This window comes from Rhincodon typus, chromosome 12 (assembly GCF_021869965.1).
Source record: "Rhincodon typus isolate 14 chromosome 12, sRhiTyp1.1, whole genome shotgun sequence".
Classification (NCBI taxonomy): Eukaryota; Metazoa; Chordata; class Chondrichthyes; order Orectolobiformes; family Rhincodontidae; genus Rhincodon; species Rhincodon typus.
In genome coordinates this window covers 37102134-37118704 of record NC_063343.1, presented here as the reverse complement: position 1 = coordinate 37118704, position 16571 = coordinate 37102134, and the positions used below count along the sequence as shown (strand labels likewise).

General features: G+C 38.8%; 1 protein-coding gene across 1 annotated transcript in view; it reads left to right on the top strand.

Annotated features, from left to right (window-relative positions):
* Positions 1 to 16571, top strand: part of ankhd1 (ankyrin repeat and KH domain containing 1) — a 96858-nt gene that overhangs the window by 14138 nt on the left and 66149 nt on the right. The window contains exons 2-9 of the mRNA XM_048603971.1: positions 2145 to 2292; positions 8274 to 8421; positions 8518 to 8751; positions 11467 to 11561; positions 12114 to 12351; positions 13295 to 13486; positions 14563 to 14672; positions 15014 to 15101. Of these exons, the coding sequence (XP_048459928.1) occupies positions 2145 to 2292; positions 8274 to 8421; positions 8518 to 8751; positions 11467 to 11561; positions 12114 to 12351; positions 13295 to 13486; positions 14563 to 14672; positions 15014 to 15101 (1253 nt within the window). The remainder of the gene's footprint in view (positions 1 to 2144; positions 2293 to 8273; positions 8422 to 8517; positions 8752 to 11466; positions 11562 to 12113; positions 12352 to 13294; positions 13487 to 14562; positions 14673 to 15013; positions 15102 to 16571) is intronic.

Sequence of the window (16571 nt, the reverse complement as noted above, 5' to 3'; positions counted from 1 at the left end):
CAGATGAAGGGTCTAGGCCCGAAACGTCAGCCTCTCTGCTCCTCTGATGCTGCTTGGCCTGCTGTGTTCATCCAGCCCTGCACCTTGTTGTCTCGGATTCTCCAGCATCTGCAGTTCCTACTATCTCTGATTTAATCATAGTGAAGAAGGTGTTTGGTATGCTTGCCTTTATTGGTCAGTGCATTGAGTACAGGAGTTGGGAGGTCATGTTGCAGCTGTACAGGACATGGGTGAGGCCACTTTTAGAATACTACATACAATTCTGGCCACCCTTCTGTAGGAAAGATGTTAAACTTGAGAGGGCTCAGAAAAGATTAACAAAGATGTTGCTAGGACTGGAAGGTTTAAATTAAAGAGAGAGGCTGAGTCTTTTTTTCTCTGGAGTGTTGGAGGCTGAGGGGTGTCCTTTTATAGATGTTTATAAAATCATGGGGGGCATGGGATAGAGTGAATAACCAGGGTCTCTTTCCTAGGGTGGGGGGGTAGTCCAAAACTAGAAGACATAGGTTTAAGGTGAGAAGGGAACGATTTAAAAAGGACCTAAGGGGTAACTTTTTCACAGGGTGGTGCATATATGGAATGAACTACCAGAGGAAGTGATGGCGGTGGGTACGATTACAACATTTAAAAGGCATCTGGATAGGTATATGAATAGGAAGGATTTCGAGGGATATGGGCCAAATACTGGCAAATGGGATTAGGTCAGATTGGGATGTCTGGTCGGTGACAATGAGTTGGATTGAAGGGTCTGTTGCCGTGCTGTGTAACTTTATTACCAAAAGTGAAAATGTTGAGAAGGAGATATTGGGTGGTCGGCTCAATTTAATCTTGTGCTTGGTTGTCTGGGAGTAAATACACTTTTGGTATAAAAACACAAATGCACAGTACAGGTGGGCATATCTTTTTGATGATGCACAGAAAATTAGAGTTTCGCTTGAACACATATTATAAGATTTTGCAGGATGAGCCAGAAAACTTAGTTTCTACTTTTTCCCCTTCCCACCTGACTTTGCTAAAGGCAGTAATTTGAGTTTCATAGAAAAGTGAATGAAATCATGACATAGGTTTCTGTAACAAATTTATAACAAATCTATAACAGAAATTAAATTATTCACTGAAAGCCAAACCCTGTAATTGTAAACTGATAGGGATTCTGTTCCTGAATTCTAAAGCACAGGCAAGGTTATTGAATCGTACATAATGAAAGCTGAGTTGTTTTTAATTCAGAACAATTATTCTGTTCAAGCCAAATTTCTGTATTTTATATGCAGTGTTGCTTAGATTGAGACATTGAAAAATACTGCAGACATAGAATACATGTCAAAGTGAAAGTGGTTAACGTTTTCTGGGGTACTACACATGAAAATTGAGAAGCTGAGCCATCATAATGAATTAACCTGTTGCCCCAGACACCCCAAAACAGGACAGCTAAGAAATTTGGACTCCAGAAAATGGTTTATTTATCTTCCACATGAAATGTGTTGGTGTTCCATCTTTGGCACTGTAAATCTTTGTTGTAAATTTACTACCTGTTATACTCATTTGAGAATTGCTCCAATTTAATCCCCTAACCCAGATTGCACACAGGCAACAGTTGGCCTTTGTAGGATTGTCATTACTATACTGTTTGCCTTCACAAAGGATGTGGTTGCTGTTTTAATTTAGTCAAGGCTGTAACCTACTGTAAATGATTGTTTATGTCATGACTAATTTTAATTGGCAATTTCCCTTTCATCCCATTGCACAGGTGCTATTCTTTGCTTCATTCTGTTGTACTTCCATTTTTTCCCCAAATATAACTCTTCAAAAATGTTGGAAGATGTATAAAAATTAACTCGAGTAATAAATTGCTAAGCCAGCTAGCTAAATAACCTACTGCTTAATAAAGAATAGTTTGTGGAATACGTGCTCAGAATGTGCAGAAAACGAGGCACCAGTAGCAATGACTGAAAGTGAATGTTGATATTGATTTTAAGATTAATTATTGTATTTCAAGTTTTTAAACCACCCTTTCCGTTATGTTTGTGTTTATTTAACAGTTCTGCAACAAAGAGTTCAAAATTAAATCTTGATTGTGTAAGTTTTTGTTGAAATGTGATGACATGCAAAAATAAATAATTTAAGTTTGTTTTTTTTTGGTTTAGCCGAAGTTTAGCAGAAGCATGCTCAGACGGAGATGTGAATGCTGTCCGAAAATTGCTGGATGAAGGACGGAGTGTAAACGAGCATACCGAAGAGGGTGAAAGTCTCCTTTGCTTGGCATGTTCAGCTGGCTACTATGAACTTGCACAAGTAAGCATTGAGTAACTCATTTATTTTACAATAAACTCACATACTACAAATTTCAGCTACCTGCTGAAGCATATTGCATTTGAGTTGTTTTAAGATTTTCATTTGAGTTTTTGGTTTTTTACAAGTCGGTTTAATTTTATGACTCATGTTTACTGTGTACAGTAGATAGTTGTTCAAGTCTTGTCTTGGGCTAAATCTGTTTGAGAAGTCCTTAACTTAGTATTTCTTAAGGTTAGTTTACCAAGCTTTGCATAGCCTGGGAATAATGTAAGCCAGCTGTTTTTGCTAATTCAGGTAGGAACTTGGAAGAAATTCTAGCTGTCTGATCAGTTTATGGAGCCTGAAATATAAACAGCTAAAACATATTAATTTAGGACTGTTTTGCTTATTACTTTATTGGGTTGGGGGAATGACAAGGGGCCAGATTTGTGTCCAGTGAAGTTGGGTGTGCAGACTTTCAGGGTGACTAAGCAGCATTATTAATGAATCATATAATGCTTTGTTTTCAGAACTTCCATTTCTATTGTATGTAGGGCTCTTCTACCCAATGTTCTGTTGATTTATGTTCATAGAGACAAGAGGTAAACAACTGACTTGACATTCCTTGTTTGGTTGTCTTTTTAACCATTTCAAATCTAATACCCCTGGATTAGAACACGTGGATAAATGTAAAAGTAAAATTTCTAACTAAGAGTCGGTAAAATAAGCGAGCAGTTGTCCTGATGAAAACTTAACTTAAATGATGAGCACCGATTTATGCCATTGTGTGAACATTGCACATTATTAATTGCACTTAAATTAGCTGTGAAGATGGCAGCCATCAGTTCACCCTGACAAATCCTCCAAATGAAACTAGTGTCTATTGTTACAAAATTGAATCTTTAGTTTCTAATGGGTATTGTGATCACATCTGTAACAGATGCAAGATATAGCCGAGTGAAAGTTTTTTTAGCAGTAATGATGACTGATGTGTGATTTATATTTATTAATATTTTGAGTTTGGATCTTAAATCGCTGGCATATGGCTGTTGGTTTAATTTTGTGAAGGGGTTTAAAACTGTTGTGCCTTTCCAGAACCATGGCTTTAAATTAGGATGTGCATTCTGGAGAGTTAATGGAAGTTTATGCTAGGAGAATTTTTGCCTAGAGAAAAAACACTAAGCCATTAGCTTAGTGTCCTGGATGTGCAAAAGCCTTTGGGCAGTTGCAAGGAGACATGACTGGGGCCAGAGGAAGAATGGTTTCTCCGAGAATGAGCAGGATTGTTCACAGCAGTTCAGGAAATGTTACCTCAGTGAAAAAGTGTAGTTTGAGAAACTTCCAGACAAGGACTGTTTGGTTAGATGTCTGCACGCCATTAAGAGACTGAGTCTAAAAACTCTGTTCTTGGAGTGGTTAAGGGGTAAAAAAACCTTGCAGCTCACTGGAGTAGAACTGAGGAAAAATCAATTAAGTCAAACATACAGATGTGGAATTTTTTTATTTGGATTGTTGGGGATTATAAAGTGTTCTTGCTGTTTGAGGAACTGTGAAGTGATGCATTAGAGACTAAATGAAATTTTGTTTTTGAAATGTATTTGGAAAACTTTCAGACTATTATATAAGACTTGTTTGTTTTTTTTTGTCTAATAAGCTCCTGGTTCATTGTTTAAACCCAAATCTACAATCGTGTTTGCTAGTGAACGATTGCCACGTTAAATTAAAGAAAAACAAAATATGTCCTATTATGCCAGAATTCATTCTTGGATGTAACATGCCCAATAGTAACATCAACTGGGATCACAACAAATGGGACTCTTGCTGCATTCTGAGTTCATGACATTTAAAAGGGATCTGTCTCTTGTAAAGAAATGGGCACGTAGAGGTTCTGAACATAAAAATGACTGTTGCATTGAAGCTTATTTTTGAAGATAGCTTTAAAAGTTGACCGTGGTTTACTAAAGAAGTTGAATCTCTTGTCAAGAGGAAGAAGGAGGCTTATGTAGAGATGAGGCGTGAAGGCTCAGTGAGGGCGTTTGAGAGTTACAAGTTAGCCAGGAAGGACCTAAAGAGAGAGCTAAGAAGAGCCAGGAGGGGACATGAGAAGTCTTTAGCAGGTAGGATCAAGGAAAACCCTAAAGCTTTCTATAGGTATGTCAGGAATAAAAGAATGACTAGAGTAAGATTGGGGCCGGTCAAGGACAGTAGTGGGAAGTTGTGCGTGGAGTCCGAAGAGATAGGAGAGGTGCTAAATGAATACTTTTCGTCAGTATTCACGCAGGAAAAAGACAATGTAGTCGAGGAGAATACTGAGATACAGTCTATTAGACTAGACGGGATTGAGGTTCATAAGGAGGAGGTGTTAGCAATTCTGAAAGGTGTGAAAATAGATAAGTCCCCTGGACCGGATGGGATTTATCCTAGGATTCTCTGGGAAGCTAGAGAGGAGATTGCAGAGCCTTTGGCTTTGATCTTTGTCGTCATCGTCTTCAGGAATAGTGCCAGAAGACTGGAGACTAGCAAATGTTGTCCCCTTGTTCAAGAAGGGGAGTAGAGACAACCCTGGTAATTATAGACCAGTGAGCCTTACTTCAGTTGTGGGTAAAGTGTTGGAAAGGATTATAAGAGAGGATTTATAATCATCTAGAAAGGAATAATTTGATTAGGGATAGTCAACACGGTTTTGTGAAGGGTAGGTCGTGCCTCACAAACCTTATTGAGTTCTTTGAGAAGGTGACCAAACAGGTGGATGAGGGTAAAGCGGTTGATGTGGTGTATATGGATTTCAGTAAAGCGTTTGATAAGGTTCCCCATGGTAGGCTATTGCAGAAAATACGGAGGCATGGTATTGAGGGTGATTTAGCGGTTTGGATCAGAAATTGGCTAGCTGTAAGAAGACAGAGGGTGGTGGTTGATGGGAAATGTTCATCCTGGAGTTCAGTTACTAGTGGTGTACCTCAAGGATCTGTTTTGGGGCCACTGCTGTTTGTCATTTTTATAAATGACCTGGATGAGGGCATAGAAGGATGGGTTAGTAAATTTGCGAATGACACCAAAGTCGGTGGAGTTGTGGATAGTGCGGAAGGATGTTGCAGGTCACAGAGGGACATAGATAAGCTGCAGAGCTGGGCTGAGAGGTGGCAAATGGAGTTTAATGCGGAAAAGTGTGAGGTGATTCACTTTGGAAGGAGTAACAGGAATACAGAGTACTGGGCTAATGGTAAGATTCTTGGTAGTGTGGATGAGCAGAAAGATCTCGGTGTCCATGTGCATAGATCACTGAAAGTTGCCACCCAGGTTGATAGGGTTGTTAAGAAGGCGTACAGTATGTTAGGTTTTATTGGTAGAGGGATTGAGTTTTGGAGCCATGAGGTCATGTTGCAGCTGTACAAAACTCTGGTGCGGCCGCACTTGGAGTATTGCGTACAGTTCTGGTCACCGCATTATAGGAAGGATGTGGAAGCATTGGAAAGGGTGCAGAGGAGATTTACCAGGATGTTGCCTGGTATGGAGGGAAGGTCTTATGAGGAAAGGCTGAGGGTCTTGAGGCTGTTTTCGTTAGAAGAAGGTTAAGAGGTGACTTGATAGAGACATACAAGATGATCAGAGGATTAGATAAGGTGGACAGTGAGAGCCTTTTTCCTCGGATGGTGATGGCTAGCACGAGGGGACGTAGCTTTAAATTGAGGGGTGATAGATATAGGACAGATGTCAGAGGTAGGTTCTTTACTCAGAGTAGTAAGGGCGTGGAATGCCCTGCCTGCAAAAATAGTTGACTCGCTAACTTTAAGGGCATTTAAATGGTCATTGGATAAACATATGGATGATAATGGAATAGTTTAGGTTAGATGGGCTTCAGATTGGTTTCACAGGTCGGCACAACATCGAGGGCCGAAGGGCCTGTACTGCGCTGTAATGTTCTATGTTCTATCAGTTTTCTAGAAGTGGAAGATATAATGGATAATTTGAAATCTTTCACTAAAGCTACACTAAGAATTAGTGGATTAATTGAATTTAGGAGTAAAAGCCAAATCTTGAAAGAAGTTACCTAAATGATTATTCAGCATTTAGAATTAGAAGGGAAATATGAAACTGAGATACCACAGCTAGAATTAGCTGCAGTAGAAAAGAAAAAATTGTTGATTTAGAGAAAAGACAGCTTCTGTTCTTCTAACAAATCTTAATGAAAAGTGAGGGGAGAGAGAGCCAGATTGTGAATTTGAAGAAAAAGCTTGAACTTAAAAGACGACAAGATTTGATCACAGACAGCTTAAATAAAAAGATGATTCTGATTCCATGCAGGATTTAATTTAACTAAGAATCCGTACTTAGTATCTAGATTTGCTGAGGATGGACTCAAAAGATAATTCACTCCATTTGAAAAGTTAGCTGGACAGATTGTGTCAAAAGATGTTTGAACCTTTTAATGTTAGTTTTTGACAGTGCAGCTAGACTGCGTACATTAGTTTGTCAGAAGAGCAATCTACAATTTATGAAACTGTTAAAAAAGACAACACTTGCAGCTTCTGAACTTGTCTTTGAAGCTTAGCTATTAAATTTAGGACCATCAGCAAGAAACCTGACTTGACATTTGTTGTATTTGCAAGGGAAAAGGAAGTGCTGTTGGATCAGTGGTTTCATTCACTAAAGATAGAGAAAAATTTTGAAAACAAAGGAAACTGATTATTGAAGGATTCAGAAATAACATTCTTGCAAATCTTAAAAACTTGTGCTGAGCTTTAAATGTCAAAGATCAGGTAAGTAACAATTCTGGCAGTTCAGAGGAGGTAATGACGTAGTGGTAATGCTACTGGACAGGTAATTCAGAATCCCTAGCAAATGCACTGGGGGCATAGGCTTGAGCCCCATCATGACAGATGGTGAAATTTGTGTAAAAAAATTGTACTGAATTAAAAGCTAGCCTAATGGTGACCATGTAATTACTGCTGATTGTTGTACAAACTCTTCTGCTCTTGTCTTGAGTGAAGGACTGATCCCCCAGGGGATGAAATCTGTCGTCTTTGCCTGATCTGGCTTATGTGTGACAACATGTCACAGCAATGTAGTTGATTTTTAACTGCCTGCCGAAATGGCCCTAGCGAGCAACTCAGATTCAGTGACACCGACATCCATGAACAATTTTTTGAAAAAGATAACCCATGATCTCCTTGCACAGTCAGTCAGTGGGAATCCAAAATTAAAAGTCTACAGATGGAAGAGCTACTGGTTTGAGGGAACAAGCAGAAGGATTCCAAAATAGTAAAGGGAAAAACAAATTAGAAGCAAAATAGATGACCAGAAACTGAACTGGACTTGACATACAAATACAATGGTTACGAATGCAGGTCAGAGGCTAGGAATCCTGCATTCCTCCTGATTACCCAAAACCTGTGCACCATCTCTGGAGCAGAAGTCAGGTCTGCTGGAGTAGTCCCCACTTGCTTCCAACAACACTCAAGAAGCTTAGCATTATCCAGGCAAAGCAGCCCGCGTGATTGGTACCACATCCACAAACATGCAGTCACTCCAACCACCAATACTCAGTAGCAGCAGTGTCTGATATCTACAAATGCCCTGCAAAGATTCATCCAAGATCCTAAGGCAGCACCTTACAAACCGACAATCAATTCCATCTAGATGGACAAGGAAAGTAGATAGATGGGATCACTGCCACCTGCACGTTCCCCTTCAAGCCACTCACCATCCTGACTTGGAAATGCTTTGCCATTCATTTATTCACTGGTTGAAATCCTGGAATTCCCCGTAGCAACATTGAAGGTGGCAGATGGTCATTGTAGCCCATAGACTGCAGTGGTTCATGAAGGCAGCTCACCATCACAGTTTCAAGGATTGGACAATGAATGCTGGCCCAGCCAGCAATGACTATATCCCATGAGTGAATAAAAAATGTGTCTGTACTCCTCACTTAGTTTTAAATTGAAGCTTCTGAATAATAAAGCTATTCTTTTGAGCCCTGTTAATTCAATAACTTATTTATTTAGGTTTTGCTTGCTGTGCATGCTAATGTTGAAGATCGTGGTATCAAGGGAGACATAACTCCATTGATGGCAGCTGCCAGTGGAGGCTACGTAGACATAGTCAAATTGCTACTGGCCCATGACGCTGATGTAAATGCTCAGTCTTCAACAGGTAAGTAATGAAGTTATTTAGCTATCTAGTTTCAGTGCTTACATAAAGTGAGATGGCACTTCAGACTTTTAAAACTTAATTTACTTTTTCTTTTAGGAAATACAGCACTCACTTATGCCTGTGCTGGTGGGTTTGTTGATGTTGTCAAAGTACTTCTGAAAGCAGGGGCCAATATTGAGGATCACAATGAAAATGGTCATACACCTTTGATGGAAGCAGCAAGTGCTGGTCATGTGGAAGTTGCTCGGGTACTTTTAGAATATGGCGCAGGAATCAATACTCACTCAAATGAGTTCAAGGAAAGTGCACTTACGCTGGCATGTTACAAAGGTATGATGTTGATGTTTCATGAGGTGTATATTATGTGGCAAAATATTCTGCATGTTAACAAATCCCTGAAAGGAGCAGGGAAGTTACATACGGTAATTAAGAAGTGATACATAGCTTTATCAGCTGACACAAAATACAACTGCAATGAGGTTGTGCTGAAACTTGCCTGTTTAGGCCACAACTGAGTACTGCCTTAAATTTTTGGTCACTGCATTATAGGAAGAATGTGCTTGCATTGGAGTGGGTGTGACGTAGATTTATGAAGATGCTGCCTGGACTAGAGGGTTTGAAATAGGAAAGATTGCATAGGCTGGGGTTGTTTCCTTGGCATAGTGAAGCTTGATATGGCACCTGCTGAAGATTGAGGGTCATAGGGTAGTTGGGAAGGCACTTTCTCCAATGGTGGAGGGGTCAATTAACAGAGGTTTAAAGCGAAGGAGAGTTGAAGCTAATGGGAATCTGGAATTCACTGTTGAGAAGGATGCTTGAGTCAGAGACTGTTGTAATACTTATAAGCAATATTGTCATTCTTCCGTATCTGTAAGGGTTTTGTTCCTAAACACCCCCACGAATGATGAATTCATGTGTGGAGCTTAATAACTTAGGATAAAAATAGAGTTAGGTTCCCAGACCCTAAGATTACGACTTCTTGCCTATTATTTTTAGGTTAAAATAATAAATGTTACTGACCTTGTTAATACTTAGAGTATGTTTGTAATATCAGAATGAAAATTAGCATGGAAAACAATGTACAGTATCTATGCAGTCAGCAGCCTAAGTGACAGACTGTAACTAATGCAGTGCAACCCTAGTACCTGGCCACGAAAGTGGTCACCGAGATGGGACTTTTTCCCCATGGGTGTTGATTAATTGGTTACTTATTTTTTGGCATAGTTAGGCAAATACACAAAAGAACGATTTCATGGATACAGAAGAATGACTAACTGAATTTAGATATTCATTTATTTTGCCATAGCCTCCGTAGCTATGGACCAAAGGCTGTAAAATTGAATTAGTGTGACCGATTTTACGGACTGGCATGAGCATGATGGGTCGAATGGCCTCTTGTGCTGTAAATATTGGACTCTATTTACTTAAAAATGCATTAAATTTAAATTGTAGCCACTTAGAAAAGATACCCAAACTAGCAGCAATTGGTATTGTGATGTATAAATAAATGAATTAGTTGGCTTTCCTGAGAAGACTTAATTGAGATACCTTTCAACTTTGTTATGATGATAGATTGGAGATAGGAACTCAAATACCTGATAACCATTTTTAGAGCAGTTGGCATAGTATGGAATTTTGTGTGATATACTTAATAAAATTTTATTAAGATGAATATTGACAAGCTGTTTTGAAATAGTTCCATAGTAACTAAAGTTTCTTTGAAACCTTGTGCTGTTATATCCGTATTATCTGGGTGTTCCAATACTACGTAAAGACTTTCAAAATCAGCCCTTCAAAGGATAATTTCATTTTCTTTGAGCTATATTGATGCATTCAGCATTCATTCTTCATTTAGAAGAGGGAGGAAAAGATAAAGATAATCTATATCTAGACTAACTAGGGCGGTATGGTGGCTCAGTGGTTCGATTACACCCTCGGGCGACAGTCTATGTGGAGTTTGCACATTCTCCCTGTGTCTGCGTGTTTCCTCCGGTGCTCCAGTTTCCCCTCACGGGCAAAGATGTGCAGGCTAGGTGGATTGCCTATGCTATATTGCTTGTAGTGTTCAAGAGATGTCTAAATTTAGGTGGGTTATAGGGAATGGGTCTGGGTGGGATGCTCTGAGGGTCGGTGTGGACTTGTTGAGCTAAAGGGCCTGTTTCCACACTGTAGGGATTCTGAGGCAGCACGGTGGCTCAGGGGTTAGCGCTGCTGCCTCACAGCGCCAGGGACCCGGTTTCGATTTCATCCTCTGGCGACTGTCTGTGTGGAGTTTGCACATTCTCCCCGTGTCTGCATGGGTTTCCTCCCACAGTCCAAAGGTGTGCAAGGTAGGTGGATTGGCCATGCTAAATTGCCCATAGTGCCCAGGGATGTTTAGGTTAGTTGTGTTAGACATGGGAAATGCAGGGTAAGGGGAATGGGTCTGGGTGTGATGCTCTTACAAGGGGCGGTGCGGACTTGCTGGTCTGAATATCCTGTTTCCACACTGTAGGGATTCTATGATTCTAAGCGAACATAGAAATACCATTCTAATATAAGATACATCTACGATAGCAAAAAGACTGATTTAACTTTGACCTCCTCCAAGATGTGTCTCTCTCTTAAAATGCTATAATTTAACAAATGAATAGCACATACACTATTTATTTGGCTTTAAGAACCTAAAAAGGGACAAGAGTACATCTTATCATCTCTCAAGCTTTCTCTGCTATTCATTCGGATAATGTTTGATCTACTGCCTCAACCGTATTTGCCTCCCCCATTTCTCTCGATTTCTGAGAGTCCAAAAATGTATCAACCTCTGTGTATCAAATATATTCAACAACTGAGCAAAATACTGATTTTTGAGATGGAAAACTTCAAAGAATTCTAAGAATTCCATTAAAACACCACTTTGCATCACAGTTTTACAGAGAAAATTCATAGGCTTCTTTCCATCTGAAATTGAAAATTAAATACAACTTCATACATGAAAACTGTTCTAAATGTATTTAGAAGATGACACATCAAAATGTTTATTCTTAATCTTGGTCTGTGTATCAGGACATTTGGAAATGGTACGGTTTCTTCTTGAGGCTGGTGCTGATCAGGAGCACAAAACAGATGAGATGCATACCGCTTTAATGGAAGCATGTATGGTAAGCATTATTGTGCATCATCTTTTTCCTACTCCTTGCAAAAATGCTGCACCAGTGTTTTAAAGTCTTGATTTGTTACACTTTTTTAGTCCAGTAAGTACAATGTTAATTTGTCTTGAATGAGATAATTAGCAAACTTAATGATAGTGCAGATTAGTGACTACGCATTGTGTGAGGGCAACACACAGATTTTCCAAAAAATAATTAAAAACACTGGAATGAGGAAGTTGTGATTTTCAAGACCTTGTATTTCCTTGTACAGTAACCTGTTTCAGGTTTTTGAGTATGTGTTCATGAATATTTCTACAGAAACCTGAGGATTTTTAAGCAGAAGATGAACTTTGCTTCCTACCTACAATTGATTGCATTATGTTGTGATGAATGATGTCTTATTCACCTTTAATGTAAAGTAAATGTTTGTTTTCTTTGACTGTTTTAGATTCATAACTGGATTTGTATTTATTGATTGTGTTGATCTATGCTTTACATTAGAAAGGAATGTCCTGGCTATTTTAACACATCAAGATGCTGATAATTGTCTTTGTTGAATAGGATGGCCATGTTGAAGTGGCTCGCCTCCTTTTGGATAGTGGTGCACAAGTAAACATGCCAGCTGATTCTTTTGAGTCTCCATTGACTCTTGCTGCTTGCGGTGGTCATGTGGAGTTAGCAGCTTTGCTCATTGAAAGAGGAGCAAACCTGGAAGAAGTCAATGATGAAGGATATACGCCATTAATGGAAGCTTCACGAGAAGGTCATGAGGAAATGGTAGCATTGCTGCTCGCCCAGGGTATGAAATGTCCTGTGTATTTAACTCTACATGTAATGAGGAGTCACTGACCTAGCTTTGGAACTGTTGACTTCTTACTGAGCATGCATATTTCTTTATATTTCATTGGCGTATTTGAACTTAGTACTATAGTTTAAATAATTTCAGCTTCTGGTGTCCTTTTTAATTTCACAGGGACACAGGCTGAATTATCCACCTACACATCTCAGGGAAAAAAAATTACAATCAGCAAAGGCTGCTGTGCCAATATAGCAATAGATTGGTCAGAGACTTCCACATTGCAGCTAATGATTGACCAGGAGGGTCTTGTTTGTCTGTTGAGTTCAGATAGATGACAGTCTCGGTTGTTGAAACTATTTCAAGTAAAAGAGAAATCTTACTATGTCTCAATCAAGAGATGCCAGTAAAACAAACATATCTTCAGAGAATCCACAATAATGATATTTGACTTGCCTTACCTTTATCTCACTAACTGCTATACTTTGTTCCCATGTCTCTTTAAGTAAGCTGAGTCATTTTCTTAGTTAACATACTTTTTAAATTGTACAGTTACTATTGTGGATGGAAAAGCAATCTGACTTAGCTGTTTGTGTGGCCTGATAAGAAAACTACCGCTGCATTGAAATATAGAAATGCTTTGTATTACCTTTTATTCCCCCACTGAGTTATTCTCTGAAGTAGTCACCAGCTGTGTCACACTATGTAGGTTAAAGCCAGTGATGAAGCTTTGCAATAAGTCCCTTGGACTATGTCAACAACTTGGATTGTAACTCGCCTTTTTTTTTAAAAATATAGTATTTGGGTAGCTTAGTGCTTAAAACTTGAGAGCTCCCTAATTTCAGATGCAAAACAAAACTATTGCCAAACCAGTGATAACTAAAATCATTAGAGCTTAATTGAGCAAACTGTTCTTTAATTATAAATTGCTGCTTGGACTTTTTAGGAGCCAATATAAATGCACAGACAGAGGAAACCCAAGAAACAGCTCTGACCCTAGCTTGCTGTGGAGGCTTCTTGGAAGTTGCAGACTTTTTAATAAAGGCAGGAGCCGATATTGAATTGGGTTGCTCTACGCCACTGATGGAGGCTGCTCAAGAAGGTCATCTTGAATTGGTCAAATATTTACTTGCAGCAGGTGTGTTCCTAATCCTAATATCCCAAATGAGGTTTTGCTGTTTTACTTCGCAAGCAAAAAAATGCGTAGCAGTTTAGAAGTTTGAAAGTACTGCCATATGTCTGTGCAGTGTGCGACTTTTAATGTTGTTATGCAGTGTGGTGTACATCCTTAACTCTCCACATGATCTAACTGTGTACGTAGTGGCAAAATACAATCTCGTGGAGTTAATGTTGGTTGTTAAATCAAATTTAAGTTTCAAAAATAGAATATTGAACATGTCTTTAATGTGCTTAAATCTTATAATCATTCAATTTTAATGGTAATAATCAGTCTCTTCACCCATGTTGCAAGTAGTCCTCATTAAAAAAAAAGTGCAGTGCTTTGTTAAACACTTCTCTTGACCTGATCACCAATAATGCAGAAAAAATATAATTTTTTTTTGTTTTTTCCTGCTTGATTTCTTTTTGTTTTATTTTGGTGCTTATTTTAACAACCTTTTTTGAGTTTTGAATTAGTTTTCCTTTGATCAAAAAAAAGCACATTTTAACTTTGCAGTTCAGGTGAGATGAATATGATGTTCAGTCCAAACACAGACTCTAATTTGGGCACTGATTTTGGTAATTGCAAGTGTGGGTTCACAGATAACAAGAATTCCTTGCAATAAATTGTTTTCATTTCTTTGGAAGCTCAATTACCTCAGTCACTAAAAGGTAAGCGCATTTAGCATGTTGAAAGAATACATTTCAATTATTGTTGGTGCTAACCAACTCTTAAAAATTCTATTAGAGGGGTAATGAAGAGCCATCAACTTCAAGTGGAGCGCTCAGAATGTTCCATTTAAGGTCTGTTAGATGTCAGATCTCACTTATGAAACTAAGTGATCAAGTCTTGCATTTGAGTTAGAAATTGCAGCCAGAATTTATAAATGTTTCACTTCTCTACTACTTTAATGAATTTTATACACTTAATTTTTCATTAAAATGTTACATTTCTTAATGAAGCGATAAGCCTTAAATGTCTTTTTACGTATAAAATGTGTTCAGTATCATTTGCATGTTGTATTTGTAATGTTAAAGAGTTCTTGTTTCTGTTAGGAGCAAATGTGCATGCCACTACAGCTACAGGGGATACAGCTTTAACATATGCCTGTGAAAATGGGCATACTGATGTTGCTGATGTTCTTTTACAAGCAGGAGCTGATTTGGTAAGAATCACTATTTTGTGGCAGTGTATTACACCAGTCAACACATGCAAATATCAAGGTTTCTATAACCACAATTGATACTATAAATTTAAACCTTTCTAGCAAGTATTCAATACTGTGATTTTAAATTTGCTTCAAATAAAAGATTCTTACTGGCTGGTTATATTATTTGTTTAATAGGCTCATAACAGAAGTGTGCTAGTAATTATTAAATAAAATGTTGAACCTCACTTTCGAAACTGTGCACAATCTATTTTAGAATTCTAGTTTTTGAAACCTTTTTTTCATTTAGAATCCAAAGCCACTTTTATGAGGTTGCAAAAGTTTTCTTCCTTTTTTAGGAACATGAATCTGAAGGTGGGAGGACACCCTTGATGAAAGCTGCAAGAGCTGGCCATTTGTGTACAGTACAGTTCCTCATTAGCAAAGGTGAGCCTTCATCTTTTGTCCTGTAAAATGTTTTAAAATGTTGCATTGCTCACAACTGTATAAACCTGAGATTATAATTGATAATCCATGATAAGCAGATATGCCGGTATGAATGAACTTCGATTATTGATCATTGGCTTCATTTGGTGGGCAAAGCCTTAGAAGTCTCAAGACAAACAGCCCTCCAAGAAAAGAAATTTTGCCGCACGCCATTTTAAACGGGAGACCCCCTATTTCTAAACAAATTATGCCTTCAGAACGTTTCTAGTCTTATGGAATCTGGAACTGTCAAGCCCTCTTCAAATCTTGTCTTTCAGCAAGATCATGTCTTGTTTTTCTAATTGGAGCTTAGAATAGGACCAACCTGCTCAACCTATCCTCATAACAAAACCCCTTGCAATAAAAGCTAACATTACAATTGTATTCGTAATTGCTATACCAACGTGCAATCTTAGAGATTTATGTACAAGGCCCAATCCATCTGTGCTACTGCATTCTGCAGTCTCTCTCAATTTAAATATGCTGTTTTTCTGTTGTTCTTGCCGAAGTGGGCAAGTTCACATTTTTCCACATTATACACTGAAATTTTTGCTCACACCGTTAATGTATCTTTTTTATCTTTAGAAAATGTGGGTATCACTTGCTAGACCAGGATTTATTGACCATCGCTAATGTGTAGAAGGTGGTGAAGGGCTGCTGCCTTGAATCATAGCAGTCCCTGTAGTGTAGGGACACCACAGTGCTGTTAGGTGGCAAGTTCCACGATTTTGATCTGGCAACAGTGAAGGGATGTCAATACATTTCCAAGTCCAGATGGCTTGTGACTTTAAAGGGAACCTGCGGGTAGTGATGTGGTCATGCACCTGCTGCTTAGTCTTTCTAAGTTGGAGAGGTCATTGGAAAATGCAGCTCAAGGAGCCTTCGTGAGTTACTACAATGCATCTTGAAAATGTATACAGTGCTGTCATTGCACATTGGTGAAAGAAGTAAATGTTGAAGCTGATGGGATCAAGTGCCAGCCAATTTTTCTGTATGATGTCAAGCTGCTTAAGTGCAGTTGAGCTGCAGTCATCCGAACAAAGCAAGATTTTTTTCACCACACTACTGACTTGTGCCTTGTTGATGATTCACAGGCACTGGGGAGACAGGAGGAAAGTTGGTCGCCACAGGGTTCTTGGCCTCTGTCCTGATCTTGTAACTACTGTACTTGAAAGACTTGTCCCGGTTCTGTTTGTAGTTATGGTAACATCCAAGATGTTGATAGAGATGCCATTGGATGCCATGTAGAAATGGTTTCCCTTGTTAGAAATGGTAATTGTCTGGCACTTGTGTGACAAGAGTACCACTTGCTATTTGGTCCAAATGTGGATATTGTTCAGGACCTGATGTATATGGACATGAGCTGTTTCAGTAGCTAAGTGGTCGTGAATGTTGCTGAACATTATGCAATCATCATTGAACATCCTGACT